The sequence below is a fragment of the Euphorbia lathyris genome, chromosome 4 (assembly GCF_963576675.1).
Source record: "Euphorbia lathyris chromosome 4, ddEupLath1.1, whole genome shotgun sequence".
Classification (NCBI taxonomy): Eukaryota; Viridiplantae; Streptophyta; class Magnoliopsida; order Malpighiales; family Euphorbiaceae; genus Euphorbia; species Euphorbia lathyris.
In genome coordinates this window covers 20,483,986-20,508,693 of record NC_088913.1, presented here as the reverse complement: position 1 = coordinate 20,508,693, position 24,708 = coordinate 20,483,986, and the positions used below count along the sequence as shown (strand labels likewise).

General features: G+C 37.7%; 2 protein-coding genes across 2 annotated transcripts; both read left to right on the top strand.

Annotated features, from left to right (window-relative positions):
• The first annotated feature begins 9,897 nt into the window (after positions 1-9,897).
• Positions 9,898-19,044, top strand: LOC136226290 (cell division control protein 48 homolog C). The gene is made up of 10 exons (XM_066014678.1): positions 9,898-10,936; positions 11,996-12,612; positions 14,225-14,377; positions 14,682-14,798; positions 14,938-15,042; positions 17,941-18,006; positions 18,104-18,168; positions 18,246-18,447; positions 18,572-18,700; positions 18,820-19,044. The coding sequence occupies exons 1-10, from the start codon at positions 9,913-9,915 to the stop codon at positions 18,865-18,867; spliced, it is 2,526 nt and encodes an 841-aa protein (XP_065870750.1). The 5' UTR covers positions 9,898-9,912; the 3' UTR covers positions 18,868-19,044.
• A 563-nt stretch (positions 19,045-19,607) lies between these two features.
• On the top strand, positions 19,608-23,192 carry LOC136227554 (pyruvate kinase isozyme A, chloroplastic-like). The gene is made up of 7 exons (XM_066016254.1): positions 19,608-20,394; positions 21,302-21,389; positions 21,461-21,651; positions 21,814-21,932; positions 22,023-22,266; positions 22,349-22,583; positions 22,676-23,192. Exons 1-7 carry the CDS (start codon positions 19,870-19,872, stop codon positions 23,002-23,004), a joined length of 1,731 nt encoding a protein of 576 aa, XP_065872326.1. The 5' UTR covers positions 19,608-19,869; the 3' UTR covers positions 23,005-23,192.
• Positions 23,193-24,708: the final 1,516 nt, after the last annotated feature.

Here is a 24,708-nt window from a genome sequence, read left to right as displayed (position 1 = left end):
GAATTATCTAACTGAATGTGGGATATGCTCACAATGGACACCTCCCTATACACCACAACACAATGGTGTGTCCGAGAGGAGAAACCGTACCCTATTAGATATGGTACGATCCATGATGAGCATGGCCTTACTTCCAAAGACGTTCTGGGGCTATGCCTTAGAAACTGCCCTCTTCACCCTAAATCGAGTACCAACTAAATCCGCTAGTTCCACACCATATGAATTGTTCGTTGGTAGGAAACCTGTGTTTTCATTTATGAGAATATGGGATTGTTCAGCCTTTGTCAAACGCATTGCGTCCGACAAACTAGATTCGAAATCTGATAAATGTTTCTTCATTGGATACCCTAAGGAAACTATGGGATATTACTTCTATCATCCAGATGATCAGAAAGTAATTGTATCCAAGCACGCAACCTTCTTAGAGAAAGAGTTTCTCGAAGAAACACAAAAGGGAAGCATGATTGAACTTGACGAAGTTCAAGAAGGAGAAACACCGACTGAAACAACAGAGGCGGTTGAGGTACCCGAAGGAGTCCCATTAGATGAGACTCTAGTGCCACCTATTCGTAGATCACAAAGAGTTCGTGAACTCCCAGTTAGATATGGTTTTCTAGTGGGAGATGATAATGAGGTTCCCGTGTTAGACGACGAACCCGAAAACTACGAAGAGGCTCTTACTAGTCCAAATTCTAAAGCATGGCTTGAGGCCATGGATTCTGAAATGGATTCCATGTATACTAATCAAGTGTGGACTTTGGTTGATCCACCCGAAGGGATAATACCCATTGGGTGCAGGTGGATCTTCAAAAAGAAGACAGACATGGATGGAAAGGTTAGCACCTACAAAGCTAGGTTAGTAGCGAAAGGATATCGTCAGAAGCAAGGAATTGATTATGATGAAACTTTCTCTCCTGTGGCTATGTCCAAATCAATCAAAATCATGCTTGCAATTGCCGCTCACTACAATTATGAGATTTGGCAAATGGATGTGAAAACATCTTTCCTAAATGGAAACCTGCTTGAGGATGTATATATGATGCAGCCTGAAGGTTTCATATCGAAGGATGCAAATAAAGTTTGCAAACTTCAGAGATCCATTTATGGACTCAAGCAAGCATCTAGAAGCTGGAATAAGCGTTTTGACGAAACCATAAAACAATTTGGTTTTGAACAAAATTGCGAAGAAGCTTGCATTTACAAGAAAGCAAGTGGGAGCTCTATAGCATTTCTCATATTATATGTGGACGATATATTATTAATGGGAAATGAAGTTGCTCTCTTACAGTCAGTGAAAGTATGGTTATCTGGTAACTTCTCAATGAAAGACCTTGGTGAAGCAGCTTATATACTTGGTATAAAGATCTATAGAGATAGATCGAGAAGACTGCTTGGTCTTTCACAGGCTACATACATTGAAAAGGTGCTAAATCGGTTTAGCATGCTTGAATCGAAACAAGGTAACTTACCCATGTTACATGGAGTAAAGTTAAACAATCATCAATGTCCTAAAACCGATGATGATAAACGACGCATGGCTGTAGTCCTGTACGCCAGTGCAATCGGTTCGATTATGTATGCTACGCTATGAACTAGACCTGACGTAGCGTTCGCGTTATCTGTAACGAGTCGTTACCAAGGGAATCCGGGAGACGAGCATTGGATTGCCGTCAAGAACATTCTTAAGTACTTGAGAAGAACTAAAGATATGTTCCTAGTGTACGGAGAAGGTGATCTGAAAATAGAAGGATTTTCAGACGCAAGTCATCTCACAGATGAGAATGATTATAAATCCCAATCAGGATACCTGTTTATCTTGAATGGGGGCGCGGTCAGTTGGAAGAGTACCAAGCAGGGAAGCGTAGCTTTCTCTACGACCGAGTCAGAGTATATCGCAGCTGCAGAAGCAGCAAAGGAAGCGGTTTGGATTAGAAAGTTCATTACAGAACTAGGTGTGGTGCCTGACATTGTCAATCCCATTACACTGTACTGTGATAACAATGGAGCCATTGCGCAAGCAAAGGAACCACGGTCTCATAATGCATCCAAGCATTACCTTAAGCGATACCAAATCATTAGAGAGATTGTGGCTAGAGGAGATGTGAGAATAGAAAGAGTACCTACAGAGGACAACGTTGCAGATCTGTTGACAAAGCCTTTAACCCAGAGAATACATGATCGTCATTTAACTTCTACTGGGATAAGTTTTAGAAACAATTGGCTTTAGTCCAAGTGGGAGTATGTTGGGGTTTAGTGTCCTATAGACAATTGTTCTAGGATACAAACTTAATGTAAATGAATTGTTCTTTATATCATTTGTTTAATGAGATATATGTTTTATAACTGTATAAAGGCAATCCCTTTTTAAGCACCATTGATGTGTGTTGGTATACTCGGCGGAATGTCCAATGTGACTTCTACGGAAAGAAAGGCCATACCACTAAGGTATGCTGGCATGCTCAGCACAATCGTGCTGACCAGAAACAAAATCACTCTCAAAGGGTGACCTATTGTGACTTCTGTGGCAAAGCTGGCCACACAATAAATATATGTCGTCACAAATTAAAACATGATGTAGCACCTGTTTATGCTAACCAACGAGGACCCAAAAAGAATTGGGTACCTAAAGATAAATGATTCAAAATGCAGGTGAGCCTGAGGTGCGTGGAGAAGTAAATTATTGTTGGGGTTTAGTGTCCTATAGACAATTGTTCTAGGATACAAACTTAATGTAAATGAATTGTTCTTTATATCATTTGTTTAATGAGATATATGTTTTATAACTATATAAAGGCAATCCCTTTTAAGCACTAAATAAAGTCTAATAAAAAGAAATCAGTAAGTTTATTTAAAGTGATTATAAAGTGTTCATACAAGCATGAAGTGAGACAAAACTTTATAGTAAATTGATAAACTTAAAACCACCCCAAGTCAAGTGATATGTTTGGGATTGACATATCACTGTTGAGACTTGTATGTAACAATGTCTTTTGTCCGACAGAAAGCTGATCTCACAAGCTTCATATATACAGATATCTGGACAGTTACATAGATTCGATGAAACGTTGTTCATTAGGATTGGGGATCCGATTTGAGATAACAGGATGGGTAGATTCATCCTTGTCACCTGTTCATCTCATTGATATTAATAGGTATAACTAATCCTCAGACTCAAAGGAATATTAATTGGTATTCTGGATTACGGAATGTGATGCTTTGACTCTGGTGTAACACGATCCTTAACAGAGATGACTCTGGGGTGTGAACAGTAGACGTTGGGTATCACAGGAAGTAATTGCGGAGTCGTTATATATTGGATTGAGCATTTATCACTCCCGACAAATGGGAGATACATCCATGGATCGCTTGTGGAAGACTCGACTCTAAATCCTTGCAAGGTGATAACTTAAGAGTAAGAAATCTAGATTTCACTTAACCTATCTTTTTGAGTTGACTCGGCCTGTACAAGTAAAACGAACGTCTCGCTATATGTGACTTGACATCACCCATAGTCATAAGATTCAGTTCAAGGATGTAGTTGATAAAGGATCGAATTATACTGTAACAAATATGGAAAGGTTAACGACAGAATCAACCTGTCTTCTTATAGCTCTGGGGGAATGATTACGGACTTGCTAATCACATACTCTGTACATCATTCCGTTATGCAAAGATTAAATATAATTCTTTGAAAATTAATTTAATAACGTTGCATACGGCTAGAAGCAATAAGAACCTAATGGATCACACATAAGACTTGGAACCTAAAAGAGAGATAGATGTTAATTAATTGATAGAAGCCCAATTGAGCCCAATAAGGCCCATGGACATAAGGGGGTCGAAATTCATGTAGTGATGTACATGAATAATTAATTTGATTTTGTTAATCCTAATTAGATTAGGAATATGAATTAAATTAATTAAGAGATAATTAAGTTAGGAGTTTTAATTAGATTAATATACTCCTATTATTATCCAATAAGGTTATTATTATTATCCTTAATATATTAGATATATAGTGAGATAATAATTAGGAATTCTATTCCGAATGGAATTCCTATTCAGTAACCTAATTCTATCTAACTAGGGATTAGATACAAGAGATTATAAATACCCATTCCCTTGAGATTTTCGAAATCCAAGCAAGCCATACCCTACTTGTGATTTTCGAAATTCACCTAGTCCAAGAGAGAGAAAATTCGACACCCCTAGTTCGAGGACGAGATTTCTCTACGGCTTCGTTTGATCAATTAATTTTCATCTATTCCTTTTATCCTTGATCTTGTGTTGATTAATTAGAGACAATCTGCTTTGGTTGCTATTCAACGGTTGATTCTAAATTAATCCTCCCGTGTTTTATTTCGTGTTTGGGAACTCGAAGAAGAAAAACAAACAAAAGGGAGAAATTCGTTTTACTACTCCTACATCAGGTCAGTTCACGATTTCGCGGATTCTCGGAGATTGAACCATCAGATCGTCGCGATTTTTGGACAGGAGCTTCTAGACATATTCTTCCACGTTTCCACCGAAGGGATTGTCGTTCGAGGTCTGGAAGGTCTGTTTCGAATAGGGGCAGATTGGTAGACAGTTTCTATCTCTTTTGAAGTTGTGGGCACTTCATTAACAACGGTAGATTGATAATCAAGAGGTAATTCTTCTTATCCCTCTTTATATGAAATAATGGTTAACGGATCTTGTGGTTTATGGAAATAGGTTAATTTTATCTCCTATATTATTTTATTTATTATTTTCTATTTATTTCATTCTACAAACCAAAGCCCCTTTTTTACTTTTAATTGTTAATTTTGAAAAGTTATAATTCTACCAGTCTCTGTGGATTCGACCCTACTCCATATTTACTACAGTTTTTGGATACCAAGAGTAGGTATTTTATTTTTGGTGAATTCGACACTCATCAGTTTGTCATGATATATGTGGAAATAGACCTATCCAAAACACTCATTACAGAATTTGAAGTTAACGAAAACTCATACCGTATTGAATACGAGGGTTTGCACGTAGCATGCACGAACTGTGGAAGATACAGAAACCTGAAGTCGGCTTGTAGCTCACCTAGCATTCTGCCCAAAGCAATTACACTTGAGGCAAATAATGCAGCGACGCTTGCTAATGAAGCCCTACCTGGTGGTTCGAGCAAGGATAAAACATCAGTTGGATCAGAGTATAGGCCATGGATGATGGTGGCACGGAAAAAATTCATTAACAAAGGGAAAAGGCCAATAATAGCAAACTTCCGAGCGCAACACAAAATCGATGAATAAGTTAGAACTCAGGTCGGGGAAGGGAGCGCTGAAACTTTAGGGACTGCTCCAATTGCGACGGACGGATTACAAAAGCTCAAACGTGCCTCGTTTTGACTGCTACAATGAGTAATGCTCCTGGTGGAGGACAGCGACCCAACTGTGCTCATCCTAGCAGAACTAAAAGCCTTATAACATCTAATGCCTTTGGAGCACTTCGAGTAGAATTTGATAGTTTTGGCTCTACATCTGAAGATTTCGATTCCATCCCAACACGAGGGAAACAAAGTCAGTCAGATATAGGTAAACCGAACTCTCAGACTGTAGACCCGATTCCTGCAGTAAAGCTAAGTATGAGTGGAGGAAAGACGAGTGAAGGTCCGCCTAGCAGGGGCGTACTAGAAGATGTGACTAATCACAGAAGGGAGTCGAATACTGAGGCCAAATGGCCTCAACGCTCTTAGCTTCCACCCTCTTAGGCTCTTGATCTCCATTATTCCCTTATTAATGAAGTTCCTTTCTTGGAATTGTTTCGGTGCTGGGAGCACGCCCTTCTTCCGAGCAACTAAACATTTATTATTCGTGCATAAACCCAATATTTTGTGTTATTGGAAACTCAACTACTTGATGCTCGAGCTGTGGAGTTGTGTCGAAAATGGAAGTTTACAAATATGGAGATTATAGAAACGGAAGGGTTCAGTGGAGGCATTTGGGTCTTTTGGCATACTGATCGAGTCATTGTTGACGTTAAACTAACTAATCAACAATATTTACATACGCAAGTCACTTGTCTTGTAGGATTATCATAGAATAATTGCTTCGATGTAACCTTAGTCTCCGACCCCAGATGAATTTTAAGCACCGCTTCATGAGTGAGTTAATTGATCTTAAACAGTTAGTCACGCAACTATGGCTTATTATTGGGGATTTTAACTGCATTAAATCTCGGGAGGAGAAACATGGTGGTTCAGTCAAAAAGCTGGATAGGTGCTCATTCTTCGCTGACTGGATTAATAGAATGAATCTGATTGATCTTGGTTTTCAAGGACCAGGGTTCACTTGGTTTCATAGTTCCACAACATAAACTAGAATTGCGTGTAGACTTGAACGTGGCCTATGCTCTTCTGATTGGCGGGCATGCTTCCCGGAGGCAACTATCAGACATCTACCACGAAACTGATCAGACCATTGTTCCATTCTCCTGAATATAAAAGGTACATACCCTACTCTTGTGCCTCGATCTTTTCGCTTTCAGGCAGCTTGGCTACAACATGTGGATTTCAAAACAATGTTTGTGGATATGTGGAACACACGTGACATCATTACTGATGGGCTTGTTGCGTTAACGCCCACATTGATCCATTGGAATGCTGAGGCTTTTGGGAGTTTGCGTACAATAAAGGCTCGGGTTTACCACAGACCGGAAAGGACACAACGAGCTCTTGCACATCAGATTACATCCGGGCTATTGCGATTGGAAGGAAGGCTTTTGACCGAACTGAATTCGATTCTAGAACATGAGGAGTTGAGTTGGTTTCAGAAGTCGCATGTCAATTGGTTGAACCTCAGGGACTGAAATACCTCATTTTCCCATATGTCCACTTTGATTCGACGTCACTGGAAAACCATCGTGGGAATACGAGATACGGACGGGATCTGTCAGTGGGGAAAGGAGAGCGTAGCACATATGGTGTTTAAATAATATCGGCAATTGTATACGAAAAAAGAGGCAACTCGAGGGGCTATGTTCACAATGGCGAATTTCCCACCCATTAACCCTGAGTTGGTTATGGTTTTGAATCACAATTTTGGTTTGGAGGAAGCAAGAGGAGCGTTGTTTAAAATGAGTCCTTTCAAAGCACCGAGTCGAGATGGGTACCAAGTAGTGTTTTATCAATGTGTGTGGACTGTATGGGGTCGTGGGTAGGTGACTGTATTTTGAATGTGCTGAATTTTGGCATCATACCTTCGTCCTTGACTAAGACACTCATTACGGTCATCCCGAAGGTTCAGAGCCCTAAATTCATTACACATTTCTGCCCTATTAGTCTCTACAATGTCTTATACAAAATAACAACTACGTGCATAGTGAATCGGCTAAAACTCATTCTGAGTGACTTGATTAGTCCTGCTCAAAGTAGCTTCATCACAGGAAGGAGCATCTCCGATAACGTTATTCTGGTCCAGGAAGCCATCCATTCTATGAGAAGTAAGAAAGGTAGGAAATGGGATATGATACTGAAGCTAGACCTTGAAAAGGCTTATGATCAGATTAGCTGGCAGTTCTTGAGGGATACTCCCACCCTTGTGGGTCTGAGTGCACACTAGGTTGAGCTTATTCTTAATTGTGTTACTACTTCTGAAATGCAAGTTTTATGGAATGGGGGAGAAACTCTAGGGCTTTACCCCAACACGGGGGCTTTGGTAGGGGGACCCGCTATCTCCATATCTCTTTGTGCTATGCCTGGAAAGGTTGAGTCATATGATAGAGGACGCCGTTCAGGTGAGAGTGTGGAAGCCTACCAAGGTGTCACATAGTGGGCCACCAATTTCACATGTTTTCTTTGCAGATGATATAGTGCTTATGGAAAAAATGAATATCAGCCAAACAGTTGCGATTAATAATATTATGAATCAGTTGTGTCAGTGCTCTGGGCAGAAGGTGAATTTGGACAAGTCCAGGGTTTTCTTTAAAAAGGTCTAAACCCCTGCTTCCGCTGGAAAGTAAGGTGATCTTCTACCCGACGCTTGGTCAACACGTGTAGTGAATGAAAGACCCGAGGGCTTAGGGTAACCCCAAGATTCACCGCCAAATACGAATCACACAAAATGTCCAACCATCCGCTGGGATGAAGTTGGCCAACTGGTATCCTAAAGGAGTCCAAAATACTACTAATCATATTGGGGATCGGATACTGGAATCCCTTCTCTATGTGGCTCATATACACAGTAAAACACCCTCTTGGCGGCTATCCAGGATGGTGGTAAGGCTCTGGTACTGCACACTCCAAATCCCTTAACTTTTTAAGATGTCAATAACCCCTTGGTTAACTACTGACCCAGTGGACTCCATCCTGGGGACCTTCACTCCCTTTTTCTTGGGGGCCGAAGAACTAGCTTCTTCCCCATTCTTATAAACTGGGTTAAGAGACTTTACCGTGATAACCGAAGTAGCAGCAAGCGGAGGCACCAGGGGAGTTTGTGATTCCACTTGGGTTTCTTCAAAACCCCGAGTTTTCCAAAAATCATCCCCAAACGACTCACTATTATTGTTTTGACTCATGGTTTGAAAAGATGAATAGAAGGAAGGGAAATGGTACTTACATATAATTATCGAATAAATGATGGAAATGAGAAGCTTTGAGAGAACAGAATCACAACCTCGAAAAATTGCTAGGAAGAAGAAGAGAAGGTAAAAACTCAAAAAATGAAAAATTGCCTTTTATAAAAGAGAGCGACGTTGGCGCTTCGTAAAACGCACCAGAAAAGCCACATGTCCCCTCTTAAAAGGTGTGGAAATTCACATCTAGTAGCGCAATAATTACCTTGGCCATGCCACAAATGTGAACAACCCTAAAGGACTTAGATGACTTTTAGGGAGAGCTTCTGATAACATCCGAAAATTACCCTTGGGGTCTGAATATAATAAAGGGAAAAGAAGGTACTTATTGATATAATAACCATCCACATGGCGTGGTCAAAGACCCGCCAAACGATATGGATTCGTTAGAGGGAATATGAGCTCAAACCCACCAAACGACATGGATCCGCCCCTAGCAGCCGTCTAGAAACATCTACACGAGAGATGAAGGGTTAATACCATTAAAGACCATAATGGCATAAAATGGACAAAAACTAGAGAATAAACCATTAATGCATTTAAGAGCATTATCACAAGGTTGTTCATGTCTCACTCCATTAAATGAACATAAGTTACAGAATTCTATATAAATACATCAATCTCAAGATATTTGAGGTATGTAATCTCAATATCAAAATCGCTTTTGATTATTATTATTATTATTATTGTTCTTATTATTCATTTACCGACTTTGACATCGGAGTGTTCCTCACTAATTCCAAAAGCATCTCACAGGGACGATCCCCGCTGTAAATAAAATTCAGAAAATTACTAGTAATTGTTAAACTCAATTGATAGTAGGCCTAATGCACAAATAACCCCCCGAACTTGTCCAAATGTTGCAACTGCCCCCTCCAACTTTCAATTGTAACAACTTACCCCTCAAACTTGTCCAATTGTAACAACTTACCCTTCAACTTGTCTAATTGTAAAACACAACCCCAAATTGCTGACATGGACTGCAATTGAAGAAACACGTGAAATACAAAAGCTGCAATGCTCGTAGAGTATGATAATCAGATCTTTGGCGTGATACGAATCCGGAAAAACTTTTTTATGGTTGCTTCAAATACGGAGTAAAAAAATTCCCAATTTGGGGTTATGTTTTACAATTGGACAAGTTTAAGGGGTAAGTTGTTACAATTGAAAGTTGAGGGGGCAGTTGCAACATTTGGACAAGTTAAGAGGGTTATTTATGTATTATGGTAATTTTAAAATATTTCATGTTTTGTGATATAGTCGTCAATATTTTGTACTTCGTGTAAAAAGCCCTTACTTCCCTTTTTTCTTATGATATCTCTGCCGCGGCAGAAGCGAACAGAGGGAGGCGAGATGGGAGCTGGATCAAGAAGGCGGCTAGGAGGGGGCGGAGGAGCCGGTGCAGGCAGAAATCAACGAGTGCTTAAACAACATGTTGATTCCTGCAAGAAGAAATTCTTAACCGCCGATGATATCGTTCACCATTTGCGCCAGCAACACCCTAACTACCGCCGCATGGAACTAAAAAACCTGACTAGACTTGTCAGCCAGATACTAAAATCTTCGTCAACTTTACCATCATCGTCTCGCCAAATCCATAAATCCAAAAGATATTCGTTTCTAGAAGATGAAGAGGAAGATGAGGATGCCGATACTTCAGTCAGTCCTAGTCAGTCTCGTAAGAGAAGAAAACGAACTGATGGCAGTGAAGAGAGATTGCAGAAAATCGAGAATGATTATTCAAAAAGAATTGATAGTAAGCGGTCGTCAAGCTCTTCATCTGATTCGGACTCAGAGTCGCCGACTTCTTCTTCCGCTGTTTCGACTTCGGAGGATGGAATTTATGGAGAGGACTTGAAGCCGGAGTTTGATTTGATGAAGTCGATGATACGGGATGGGTATGCAGCCGAATCAAAACAGAGAGATAAGAATATTGAAGTAGATGTTGCTACTGATAAAATCAATAATAAGATCAATGTTATAAGTTCGTGGAAAGGCGAAGAAGGAGAAGGATTAGGAGCTGGTGTGAAGAAGGAATTGGAAGGGAACAAAAAAGCATCTAATACTGCTACCAATGAAGTGAACGGCAAGAATGGGCCGAGGTTTAGGGATTTAGGGGGAATGAGATCAGTATTGGAGGAATTGGAGATGGAAGTGTTTTTGCCTCTGTACCATCCGCATGTCCCACGGCGCCTTGGAGTGAACCCAATTAGCGGCATTTTACTGCACGGCCCCCCTGGCTGCGGCAAGACCAAACTGGCTCACGCAATTGCCAATGAAACCGGAGTTCCTTTTTACAAGATTTCAGCTACTGAGGTCGTCTCCGGTGTATCAGGTAAAACACTTTCTATTGTTAATATGGTGATAGAAGAGGAAGGTATAGAATTTTTCCTTCCTACTTATTTGTTAAGAATATAATGTGCATTGGATTGACATATGCAGCTTGTTTGTCATCGTCCTTGTTGTTTTATGATTCTCATGCTTTCGTTTCAAGGCAAAATTTGTACTGATTAAAATGAGCATAGGCATAGGTATAGCTCTTTTTCTCAAAATTATTTGGTATCAGCATTTTTTTTCACTGATTTTATTTTGATTAGAGTTGATTTGACTTGATTTCACGGTTTTATATGATGGTTCATGTTAGCCGACCCCGAATCATTTCGTGACTAAGGCTTTGTTGTTGTTGTTGTTTGATTAGAGTTGATTTGTAGAAACTTCTGGTAGTATAAGTCGGTTGCAATATCAAGAAGTTTGACATTATGCTTCTCATGTTCTTCATGATAGTTTCTGTAGTAAATAAGATCTTCTATTTCACTTCTCTCTTCCTAAAATTTCTGAATTTTGAGAAGTTAGTAAATGGGCAAATTATGTACGGCCTCTTAGAAATATAGCTTGTATCAGAGCTTGGTTTCAAATATGTATGTATTTAACATCTTTCTCCTTGTGAGAATTTACCCTCTATTTGGTTTGAGGTTACCTCACCTTACTTTAATAACACTCCATCTAGATAAATATCGAGTCCAAGCCAAATAAATAGATATATTTTAGGGACTAAATAAACATTTCTTATGATTTTCATTAGAATATTGGTTTAATATGTAATAAGTTATGAACTAATGTTATTAATATAATGGTGATAAATTACTTCATAATAGAAATAAAGATTAGATGTTAATGAAGATGTTTTTGTAGAATCTTGAGGATATTATGGTGATCGAAGAGCAGTGAGAAGGAGAATGGTAGTTCATAATGCCTTAGAGATGGGTGTTACAATAAAGGCTTATTATTGGCCAGTAGTTACTGAACCATTTTTGTGTTTTACTTTCCATATTCACCCATAGTTGTCAAACTCTTGAAGTACTTTTTTTTCTTTTCCATGGGATACAAAATTCAGGTGGATCAGAAGAAAACATCCGTGAACTTTTCACCAAAGCATACAGGACTGCTCCATCGATTATATTCATAGATGAAATTGATGCTATTGCTTCAAAGAGAGAAAATCTGCAAAGGGAAATGGAGCGAAGGATTGTGACACAATTGATGACCTGCATGGATGAATATCACAGACTTGTACAACCAGATGATCCAAAATCCATTCCTGAAAGTTCTGATGAAAATCCTGGTTATGTTCTTGTAATTGGTGCTACCAATCGGCCTGATGCTATAGATCCTGCACTTAGGAGACCTGGGAGATTTGATCGTGAGATTAGGTTGGGCGCGCCAGATGAGAATGCTAGGGTTGAGATTCTCAGAGTGCTCACTAAAAAATGTACTCTTGAGGGTTCTCTTGATCTTCTACGTATAGCTAGGTCTACGCCAGGTTTTGTTGGTGCTGACTTGGATGCTTTGGTTGACAAAGCTGGTAATCTTGCCATGAGGAGAATCCTTGCCTATAGGAAGTCTGACCTAACAAGAGAATTTGCAGACAAGGATTGCATTGAAGAATGGTGGAAGATACCTTGGCTGCCTGAAGAGATTGAAAAGCTTGCTATTACAATGACAGATTTTGAGGTATTGCTTTGACAAAACTTTTTTTACATTGCTTATTGTTTTGAATCCTTGTGTTTGGGTTAAGAGGGGTGGTGGTTTGGACAATATCTCCACTTATTTTTCCTTATTTTTGCTTCCTTTTAGACAAGGGTGGACTACATAGTGGTCTTCAGGAGATCATGCTCTCCCCACAAAACTTAAACTAATAAATTTTACACTTGAATCTTTTGTTTTCATGTTGGTCAGTCACTATTTTACCTCATAGTGTTGATTTATTTTTTAAAATTACTAGTTATTTCATCTGCTTCATTTGATCTCAGTCAATATTATGTTCATGTCCTTTTAAAATTATAACTTTGGCCTCCTAGAACCTGTCTAATTGCGCAAGTGGTGTCTTTGGATCAGCGATTCATCTTTCAAGGCCAGGCCAGTCAGAATAGTACATGCTTTCAATATCTGGGCCTAAACCAGGGTTGTCTGTAGATTCAGGACATTTTGTTTATCAATCCCAGGGGCCTTGGTTCAATATGGTGGTATAATATGTAGCACATGATTATATTTTTGTGATACACACTTGTGGGTTCCTAAACCTATAATCAGTCCTACTTGGAAAACTGGCTCCATTTGAATCCGTTTGCATTGTCAACATGAGATATAGATCCGAAGCAAGCCTTGTAATTTAAAAATGTATTACAACGGTTATAGGAGAAAGAAAGATTCATAAGATTTCATTTGGAATCAAATGTATTGTAATTTGTATCATTAAAAAATGTGCTGGACTTGATTTTTTATTGCACATAGAATGATCATCAGCTATGAGAGTAGGATGAGGGCAGTTTTCAACTTTGAACTAAGCAAGAATTATCTTTTACTGAGGTTGTTCCTTGAGATAGCGTGGCTTATGATAGAGAAAGCAAAAAAATAAAATAAAAATGCAGGTGAAGTTTGGTGCTTTTCATCCTTGTTTCTCCCTTTTATAATTGCTAGATTGGCTGAATTGTCCTTTAAAGATAGTGGCTCATATAGGCCGTTTTGGGGTTTATTTGATATCTAGTGATCTAGTGTTATTTTTTATTATTATTAGAATAAGCTGAAGATTTATTAGTTCATTTTGAAAAATAAAATTACTTGTAACAAAATGACTCCTGTCAAATTATGAAAGGCTATTACAAACTTTTCAAAAGATAGCCAGTTTCTTTCTTTTGGGGTTGTTATGGTTAGTAATTTCCTTTGCTTTCTCAGTGAATTCAGAAACACAGTGGGTTTTTTGCACTTCTGTCATGTCCATTTGATAAATACAACTTGTTTCTTGAGCTGCTTTTTTATTTCTTTTACCCGCCACTTCAAATGTTTGAACCAGCCAAATAAAAAACATATCTTTGGCATGCAATCCTGTAGTAAATTATTTATAAGCTTTAATGATTGACCAACATGTGCTTATTACATAGCAACATCTATCGACTTTGGCATGATAGAAAGTGACGTGCAATACCCAATTTAGTTATTCAAAATTTGCATTCATGAAAAATAGTGGATATATCAAGGGTCTCTTTGTTGGTTTACTTGGTTGTCTTCATTGTAAAAATTCGTCCATTTTTCTCCCATTTAAAATTTTGGTTCTAAATCCCCGCAGCAAGCAGCTAAGATGGTTCAACCCTCTTCAAGAAGAGAAGGTTTTTCTAGTGTTCCCAATGTTAAATGGGAAGATGTTGGTGGGCTTGCGGATATCAGGAATGAATTTGATCTTCATATAGTAAGGCGTATAAAATATCCTGAAGATTATCAGGTATTGACGATATTTGCCCAATTGTTTTCTTTCATCAGTTTCCTGCCTTCTTATTTTATATCAGGATTCTGCACCAGTGCACGGCAATTTATGTTTTCATACACATGTAAATGTTGATCTGAGTGCCGTCTCTTGATGGCTTATGTTGAATTGTATCATGGAAGAGAATTAATATTCTTAGCTGATGTTCCATTCTACCTATTTTTTTATTATAAGAATTACCTTGAAGGTTGTAGTTGTTTGAACGAATGGATAGTTGTGCTTGTGCAATTAACTTCATACAGGATTTTTTCGTTGTCCTCAGAAATTTGGAGTGAATTTAGAGACTGGAATTTTGCTTTACGGCCCTCCAGGCTGTGGTAAAACACTGATTGCCAAGGCTGTTGCTAATGAGGCAGGAGCTAATTTCATTCATATCAAGGTAACTCTGTCTTTTTCGAATTGGGCATTGATCCATGCTCTTGTTAGCATGATACTCTATAGAGCTTCATTTCTTCTGATTTTTCTGCTTCTCTTTGCTTAATTTGATGGTGTGAATTACAAATTTTGTGGCTGATCAGGGTCCTGAACTTCTGAATAAATACGTTGGAGAAAGTGAACTTGCAGTTCGGACCTTATTTACTCGTGCAAGGACATGTTCACCATGTGTACTTTTCTTTGATGAGGTGAATAGTTCACTCCTCCTTTATAGTTCTTTTATTATCATGCGTATAGGTCGTTGTTGGGACTTATCATTTACAACTACTTAATTGAATATGGACAGAATCAATGTGACTAAGGCCTTAACTCCAAAGGGCTTTATGATGTATTCCCCTCTATTTAACTCCTTATCAGATTCTTTTTCTTCAGTCAAATTTTTTTCTAGTCAAAATCCTTAATTATCTGTTTGGATAGAGGTAGTTGAAAACCATAAATTTGAGTTTATAATAAAAATAATTTAACTTCTATGTTGTATATAAAGAAAGGAAAGCTTTGCTTAAACCAAAAATTGGATATAAATATTTTAAAATTGCCACTAAGATGATTGGTCATTTATATTGAGGAGCTTGGTATATACCCAATAAATATGTGTTATAATAATCACTTATGCATCAAAGTCAAGTACTTCATATCAAAGTATCCAGATGTAACCTCAACATATTTGATGCTTTAGATAAAAGCAACAAGTTATTTTGTCACAGCATTATTTACTTGCATATGGTTTTCATTGACTTGGAGAAAGCATATGATAAGGTACCAAGGGAAGTACTTTGGTGGGCCTTGATAAGGAAAGGCATTTCGCGGAAATATATTGACATCATAAAGGACATGTATGAGGGAGTATGCACGAGTGTACGTACTAGTGTTGGGAAGACTGAAGAGTTTCCTATTACGATTGGAGTGCATCAAGGTTCCGCACTAAGCCCATTTCTTTTTGCCATCGTTATGGATGAACTAACAAGTTCACTTCAAGATGGTATACCATGGTGCATGCTGTTTGCAGATGATATTGTGTTGGTTGAGGAGACGAAAGAAGGAGTGGAGATGAAGTTGGAACTATGGAGGCAAACTCTAGAATCTAGAGGCTTTAAGTTGAGTCGAAGTAAGACAGAATATTTGGAGTGTAAGTTTAGCGGCCGTAGGAGTAGGGAGGCAGGGACAATCATCCTAGATGGGAGAGTTGTTCAGGCCTCGGATTGCTTCCGGTATTTAGGATCTATTATCCAAACGGATGGAGAAGTAGATGGAGATGTTGCTCATAGGATTAAAGCTGGTTGGTCGAAGTGGAAGAGTGCTACGGGTTTCCTTTGTGATCCCGGCATGCCTAATAGATTGAAGGGAAAATTCTACCGGACGGCAATTAGACCAGCATTGTTATATGGTACGGAGTGTTGGGCAGTGAAACACTGCCACATCCATAAGATGTCGGTGGCGGAGATGCGTATGTTGAGATGGATGTGTGGTCACACGAGAAAGGACCGGGTGCGTAATGAAATAATTAGGACAAAAGTAGGGGTCACATCTATTGAGAATAAAATGAGAGAAAACCGACTAAGGTGGTTTGGCCATGTGAGACGTAGAGCGCTTGATGCGCCGTTTAGGAGAACCGAAGAGTGGCAAAGGGATGTAGTGGTGAGGGGTAGGGGAAGACCTAAGCAAACTTGGAGGAGGGTGATCGAGAGTGATATGAGTTTATTGGGAATTGAGGAAAATATGGTAGTGGATAGGACGGAGTGGAGGGAGCGAATCTGTGTCGCTGACACGACTTGATTTTCACGGTTTTATATGATGGTTCATGTTGGCCGACCCCGAATCATTTCGGGACTAAGGCTTTGTTGTTGTTGTTGTTGTTGTATTATTTACTTGATCGCAAAATCTGTCAGAGCACTCTATGAAGTGTTGATTCATCAGTTCTGCCCTTCATATCCTATAGTGGCATCACTTTCTCCAGGCTTAATGCTGTCTGTTCGCTTGGTCTTGGCAACTTCCTGTATATCTTCCTGATATATCTCTATATTTCTTTTATCCAAAATTATAACTGATGCATGGTTGAATCATTTCACTTATGATACAATTGTCTGCTGATTGCATATTCGCCACCAATTTGTCATGCCGTTTTTCCTGTAAGCTGATTAGAAATTTTATCTGTTTAACAGTCCTATAACCAATTCTATTACTAATGTAATGTAATTGATGAACATCTTCCTTTATGCTCTCGAAGGCAAGGTTCTTAGTTACGGGGCAGACAAGTTGGTTCTTTCAAGTCGGTTCTTTCGCATAGTAATGCAATACTCAGGATTTCGCTTTCCTTGGCCCTATATAGCCAGCTACTTCATTAGGCGAAAGATTTAGTATCTCTATGGGATTAAATCCCGAGTTTTTTCAAGTAAAGAAAAATGAAATGATGATATTATGGAAGTAAATATTTCATTCTAGTTCCTACTGCTTTTGGTACTTACAATATACGTTAAAACCGTTAGTCAAGGTGATTAATTTGAATGAAACTTGACTTCTTAGTTCTTATCAATATCAATGATTGAAGAAATAAAATGAAAAGGATTACTAGTTTGCGTCTTAGATGAAATAAGTGGACTAGAATTAGCAGTACTCTACGAATCCTGTGCCTTTTCATTTCTAGAAACTAAAATAGCTAAAATAACCAAAAGCAATCCTGTGTTTTTTCATTTTCAAATTATTTATGCTAAAAAATCTATGTTTTAAGTATAAAAATAAAATATCACATTATATTACTCAAATCAGTTTTACTTCTTTTGAAACCATACCATGTGAATGTATGAGAAATATTGATGCTCTCCTGAAACTGAAGAGTACAACATTCTATGAAGCTATTGATGCTTTCCTGAATAGCTTCATAGCAGGTTTTCTACTGCAGGAATGTTTTGTTTATATGCTCCCACAAGTTTTACTGATAATAACAAGAGAAAAAAGGAATTGGTGGGAAGTGAAGTACACTAAAATTAGGGTTTTCCATGTGGTACTTTTGCATTCTGCTAGTAGTAAATTTGGGTTTTCTAGTCCTTTTGCAAAGAAGTTTCATTTCTTTATTTTATTTTTTTATGTAGGTGGATGCTCTGACAACAAAGCGTGGGAAAGAAGGGGGATGGGTTGTTGAGCGGCTGTTAAACCAGGTGAGTTACGTACAGTAACACTATACACAGTATTTTTTTCGTACTTATCCTATCTATGCAATAGTTTCCCAGCATTAAAGGATTGAAATTGTTGTAGTTACTGATAGAGTTAGATGGTGCGGATCAACGGCCAGGTGTTTTCATTATTGGTGCCACCAACAGGTACTGGTTATTCCAGTCTTCATGCATCTGTGTCTCCATTGTATCACACACAATTAAGCTGGTATTTTTGGTTGCAGGCCTGAGGTGATGGACCCTGCCGTGTTACGACCTGGCAGGTTTGGCAAACTTCTTTATGTCCCTCTTCCAAGTTCAGATGATCGCGGAATGATCTTAAAAGCTCTTGCAAAGGGAAAACCTATTGATCCCAGTGTAGATTTGAGTGCCATTGGTTGCATGGAGGCTTGCAATAATTTGAGTGGGGCTGATCTTAAGAAGCTGGTCTGTATTCTCTTCTTTGTTTCCAAGTTATTGCATTATTCCCACAGAAAACTTGCTTTACTGGCTAAGAGCTGTGGTTCTTCAATTCGGATTATGATTATAATTAAGGGCGTGATTCAAACAGGTCGATGAAGCTGCAATGGCTGCATTAGTTGAGGCAAGGAGGAATTTATCAGAAGAGTGTATGGGCACAATCAAGTTGACTCACTTTGAGGAAGCACTGAACAAAATTTCCCCGTCTGTTTCAATCAAGGTATGTTCCAACAATTTTCCGCACTTTACATGGCCGTGGGTATTACATATATTTCGGGATTAAGAGTGTTCAGAAAAGGAATTTCTGCTGACATAATTTAATTTGTTCTTGATTAACAGCAAATACAGTATTACAAGGTTTGGTCGGGAAGCTTCAAAAGTGCATGAGAGGGAAACAAACATAAATGGAAATGGATTATCGAGATTGTATATTTTGGAGAGAGAATGTGAGAGCAAGTGTAGTGCTTCGGTTTTGTTGTCCTCTATTTTTGTTCTGTTTTCCCCTTCCAAAAAAGAAGGAAATTTTGTCAATTATTTAATATATATGCTTTTGAGTTACAGATATTCATACACAAAGTGACCTACTTTAAATTGGCTGTACGCTAATATCTATATTTTAAGCCATATCAGAAAGAAATAGGAATGAATTCTTGACGTTTGGTTCGTGCAAGGGTAACGGCATGAAGTCAAGAAAGGGAAATAATGCGAAAAGAATGGAATGATTCTTAATTCTATTATCTGTTCTTTTTTTTTGGTTTCAAAAAGAGAATAATATACTTCTGATTCTTTTTGTGACTATTTGGTTAAAATAAGATAATAAATGTTTTAACAAATCAGTTTTATACATCTCCATTGATAAGTTACTGAATTAAAATCAAAATAGAAGAAATTATGCCGAAAGACTTGCGAGCTCTACCATATGACAAACAGTCTAGTCGTAACTTCGTTGAGGGCATCAAATTTTGACTTATTTGATCACTTTTTTTTTCTTGTCTTAACGACCGATTTATTTATCTCCAAAACCAACCAAACAACGAAGAAGCCTCACTCAACATTTACCCACATCACCAATCTAAAATACCATTCACGTAGTTGAACTTTGGAGATGATCTGAAAGAAATTTCTCCAAGCCAATAACCGTCACTCAGAAAGGGCAGTTTACCGTTAAAATATAGGTACCAAGATTAGCCGCCTTTTTAAAAAAAAAAGAATCTCCATAAAGTCTCAACAAACCTATACACTAATTACATGCTTATTGCTAATCTAATCCACCCTTCTCACTTCGTAAACTCCACCATTTTCCTCCAAAATCGATAATCCCAATGTCAATGTACCACTACTACCAAAACCCCAATTCAACCAAACCCCATTTCATTTCGAGCTCCATCAATGGCAGCAGTGAGAGATTCCACCTCAGCTTTCATATTTCATAGTTCAACCCCTTTGAACAGACATAGCTACCATTTGAGAAGTAAAAGGGTTTTCGGATTTCCATTGATTCATCGTGGAGTTTCTTCCAATTTAAAGCAGGTCAAGAGAAATCGGGTGCGGGCAATTGCAGAAGTGAAGAGTAAGGAAGAGTCATCAGAAAGTTTGGGGGTTTTGGGCATTGATGTTGTGGCGGAGGGTGAGTTAAGAGAGAAAGGGTTTTTGGGGATGAGGAAGACGAAGCTGGTTTGCACAATAGGGCCGGCGTGTTGTTCGACGGAGGAATTGGAAGAATTGGCTTTGGGAGGGATGAATGTGGCTAGACTTAACATGTGCCATGGGACAAGGGAGTGGCATCGTAATGTGATTAGAAGGATTAAGAAATTGAATGAGGAAAAGGGGTTTTGTGTTTCTGTGATGATTGATACTGAAGGTAGTCAGATTCATGTGGTTGATCATGGTGCTTCTTCTTCCATCAAAGCTCAGGTACTTGTTTGATTACATTTGAGGTTCGAAACTGAATTCATTTGTTGGTTTGGTTTTGCTTATTTGCTTGATGTGATTGGTTTTTTTTTTCAATTTTTTTTAATCCCTTTTGAACTTTGAAGCTTTGGAGATTGCTATAGTATTAAAGCATCATCAGCCCCCTTGTTTTTTGGTAATTCAATTCAAAAGATCAGGACTCGAACTAAAGATCTATATTTAAGCAACTTCAGACAATTTTCCTAATTAAAGTATGTTGCATAGGACTCGAATTCGAAATCTGTAAGTTAAGCAACTTGCAACTTGAGACAGGTTGTTTATAAACTCATACATTGAGCTCTTCATCATTTATGAACCTATATACACTATACATTTTTAAACGATCAAGGTTCAGTACGTGAAAAAAAATCAAGAGTTCCATGTGTAAAAATATAAAATTCAAGGCTTTTTGGAATTGGATCAGATCGGCAATTGAATAAAATCTGAATTTGCACGTAAATCCCACCTCCCGAGCTGCTCGGTGTGCTGGTGGGCGAAAGCTACTGCTTTGCTAGCACTTTCTGCTAGCTCTGCTTGCTGGCCTATCAGTTGTGGTTGAATTGTCACTTCTTCATCCGTTTTCGTTCCTGTTGAGTTTCTTTTCGTCCGTATGTTTCCCGAACTTCATTGATGTGTTTTAGTATCCAAACTCAAACTCTTTTGTGTCTCTAACACATTGGTTTGACTCGGAATAAATTCTTGGCGGCATCAATTACTTCTAATTAGGATGTTTTAGGATGCTTTCCTTGTTGATATTTAATTGGGATAGTTTACTTTATGTCAAGAAAACAATCTATGATTTGTTTGTTCATAGTAACTAATTCGTTGGAAGAAACCGAAAAGTGAACATTTTCTTCTCCCTGGGCACCAGGAAGGATCAATTTGGTTGTTTACAGCAGATAAGTACCAGTCCTCCATACCATTTACTGTTCAGGCAAACTATGAAGGCTTTTCAGAAGGTAATGGATCATGGAACAACTTCTTATTCGGTCATGAAAACGGTATTATTTGACCTTGAGTCAATTGGCAGGTATTATAGTTGGTGATGTACTGGTTATTGATGGTGGAATGGCAAGCTTTGAAGTTATTGAAAAGATTGGGAACGAATTGCGCTGTAAATGCATAGATTCCGGTCTGTTCCTGCTCCGAGCTAAATTGAGCTTCTGGAGAGAAGGGAAGCTCGTTGAGAGGAATTATGGACTGCCTACTTTATCAGCTAAGGTTAATTTTCATATGGTTCTGTTCTTGCATTTTCTGCTTCTAATCTTGTTCTTTTGTTTCTGCACAATGCTTAAGATATATGTTTTCTTCAATGTCTTCTCTAGTGTTTCCGGTTGAATCCTATGGTTTTATGTTCACGTCTTCTTAGTTTTCGTTGCATAGGATTGGGATGATATCAAGTTTGGAATTACTGAAGGTGTTGATTTGATGGCTGTCTCGTTCGTAAACAATGCTGAATCTGTCAAGCATTTGAAGAACTATATGTCTGTTAATTCGATAAAGTATGTAGTTTCTTCTCGAAGAACTTTGAATAGACTTTCGTTGATGATTTCTTGCATGTGAGTTTCATGTATACATACATTGCTGTACAGATCGATAGGAGTATTAGCAAAGATTGAGAGTTTGGATTCTCTTCAGAAATTAGAAGAAATCGTAGAGGCTTCGGATGGAATCATGGTGGCTCGTGGTGACCTTGGAGTAGAAATCCCTCTTGAACAGATTCCATCAGTTCAAGAACAAATAACTCGTATTTGCCGACAACTAAACAAACCTGTGATTGTAGCTTCCCATCTTCTGCAGTCAATGGTCGAATATCCCACCCCTACTCGCGCTGAGGTATTATACCACATTGATCGTCTTAGGATTAACATTCGGTTGGTAACTCAGTATTTGAGTTTCTGGCTTGTGATGCAATAAGGTAGGAGATGTTTCTGAAGCAGTTCGACAGTATGCTGATGCATTGATGTTATCTGGTGAGTCAGCCATGGGACAATACGGGCGGAAGGCTCTATCTGTTCTGCGAATGGTCAGCACCCGTATGGAACTATGGAGTCACGAGGAGAACCGACAAAGCAATCTCTACGAATGCCAACTTGGAGAGTCGTTGCACGATCACATTGCTGAAGAAATATGCAATTCTGCTGTTGAAATGGGTATCCCATCATTTTCTAAACATATACTTATCCGTCTCCGCCTTTCGATTGGTTACCAAACATATACTTTATTTTGTTTACTCTTTCTGCAGCTAACAACCTTGGCGTGGATGCTATTTTCGTGTACACAAGGCAAGGGAAAATGGCAAAACTAGTGTCTCGTAACCGCCCGTACCCTCCTATATTTGCGTTCACGGATGACACGAATGCTCGAATGGCTATGAATTTGCACTGGGGAGTGACTCCAGTACTTGTTGATTTATCAGATAACATGGAAGAGAACTTGTCGAAAACCGTCGGTCTAATGAGAAGTAAAGGAGTGATAAAAGAGCAAGATGTTGTTTTAGTTGTCTCAGATTTAACTCCAACAAGCAAAAGTTCAAAAGCATTTCAAGCAATCCAGGTGAAGATAATTGTTTAAGGAAACCTTGAATGTTCATAATATATAAATAAATGTGTTTTTTCAAGTCAATTTTTGAACTGTGTTAGGGGAAGTAATAGCAAAGCATTTGATTGTTGAAATCAGGTGTTGCAACTATACCTGTTTTTGGGAAGGGCTGGACCGGATTTAATGGGCTTATGCTTAAAACAAATTTCAGTTCAAATTTAGCTGCCCCGCCCTGCTATTAATTTAGGCATGTTCGAGTTTGAAATCAAATCCCAAACCCAATCGGCATACGCACTCCTGAAAAAATATGTTTAATAATAAAAATAAAAATTTATACTTCAGAATAAATATAACTATTATATATGTTATAATTTTCTTTAAATTTGCATAACATTCATTTGACCACTAAACTAAAATTTGAAAGTCAATTAGGATCTTAAAATATTAAAACCATCAATTAGAGCAAAACAAAAGTTATCAATTTAGTCTTCATCGTATCCTAAAATTAGAAACCGTGACTATTTGACATGAATTGTAATGATCAATGTGTTGGTTCAAAATGAAGTGAATGAACTTTTATAAGAACTCATCGTATAAGAACTCAATTGATGATTTTTATTTAGTTGATGATTTTAATAATTTAAAATGTTAATTGATTTTGAAGTTTTAGTTTGTGATTCATTTGGTGTTACATATATTTTATTTTATAAACTATAGTAGTATATATATTGACCAACCTGAAACAATTTGACAAGTTTGGATCACATAATAAAAGTACCAGAAGATTAATTTGTAATACTTTATGAATTGGATTAATACATCAAAGTTTCCTGAATTTAATCCAAAAAAAACGATTAACTTCTTAAGCTTACAAGTATTTCATTTGTTGTCTAAATTTAATTAAAGTGAGAATTTATTTAAAACTACTTATTAACTCTTTGAAGTTGCCTAGAATGATCTATTTGTCTTTGAACTTGTTTAAAGTGGCCTCTTGGTCACTTGAATTTATTTAAAGTGATTGGCCTGATGAACTTGCTCGCAATAATCTATTCTCTCGTTAAAATGATATACATTTCAATTTATCTAAGTCATTTATTGTTCTGCCATGTAGACTTAAGGTGTTAATAATAGGGATAAGATACCAAAATAGTCCTAAGATTTACAACATAATATCAATTTAGGTTTAACGTTCAAAATAGCACAAATATAGGCTTAACGTTTACAACATAATATCAATTTAGGCTTAACGTTTACAACATAATATCAATTTAGGCATCACGTACAAAATAGCACCAATATAGGCTTAACGTTTACAAAATAATACGAATTTAAGCTTAACGTTTACAAAATATATACAATTTAAGCTAAACGTCATAATTAAATTAATTATATTATATTCTTTCCCTATCAACTTTATATGTTACCTTTTTATTTAGTTCTATATTCTTATTTATTATAATAAAATTAATTAGTATTCTTGTCCATTAAAACTTTATATTTGTTTTTCATCAACCATTTTATGACTCCTAAATTCCATGAGTCAGGTAATGTATGCAAACTAAAAGTAATTGAATATCTACAATATTTCGAATACTGACATATATCAATATTATTTTAACTAGTGTTCGAAATATTGTGTATATTCAATTACTTTTAATTTGCATATATTACATGAGCAATGAAATTTAGTAGTCATGAAATCATTGATGAAAAATAAATATAAAATCTTAATGGGGA

What these genes read in the sequence shown, in the direction of transcription:
- LOC136226290 (XM_066014678.1), top strand. Translation starts at nt 9,913, where the DNA reads ATGATATCTCTGCCGCGGCAGAAGCGAACAGAGGGAGGCGAGATGGGA. An exon ending in ATTATTGGTGCCACCAACAG is followed by an intron (nt 18,169 to 18,245) that starts GTACTGGTTATT and finishes TTTTGGTTGCAG; the next exon opens with GCCTGAGGTGATGGACCCTG. An exon ending in GGGCTGATCTTAAGAAGCTG is followed by an intron (nt 18,448 to 18,571) that starts GTCTGTATTCTC and finishes TGATTCAAACAG; the next exon opens with GTCGATGAAGCTGCAATGGC.
- LOC136227554 (XM_066016254.1), top strand. Translation starts at nt 19,870, where the DNA reads ATGGCAGCAGTGAGAGATTCCACCTCAGCTTTCATATTTCATAGTTCA. An exon ending in CTATGAAGGCTTTTCAGAAG is followed by an intron (nt 21,390 to 21,460) that starts GTAATGGATCAT and finishes GTCAATTGGCAG; the next exon opens with GTATTATAGTTGGTGATGTA. An exon ending in CCACCCCTACTCGCGCTGAG is followed by an intron (nt 22,267 to 22,348) that starts GTATTATACCAC and finishes TGATGCAATAAG; the next exon opens with GTAGGAGATGTTTCTGAAGC.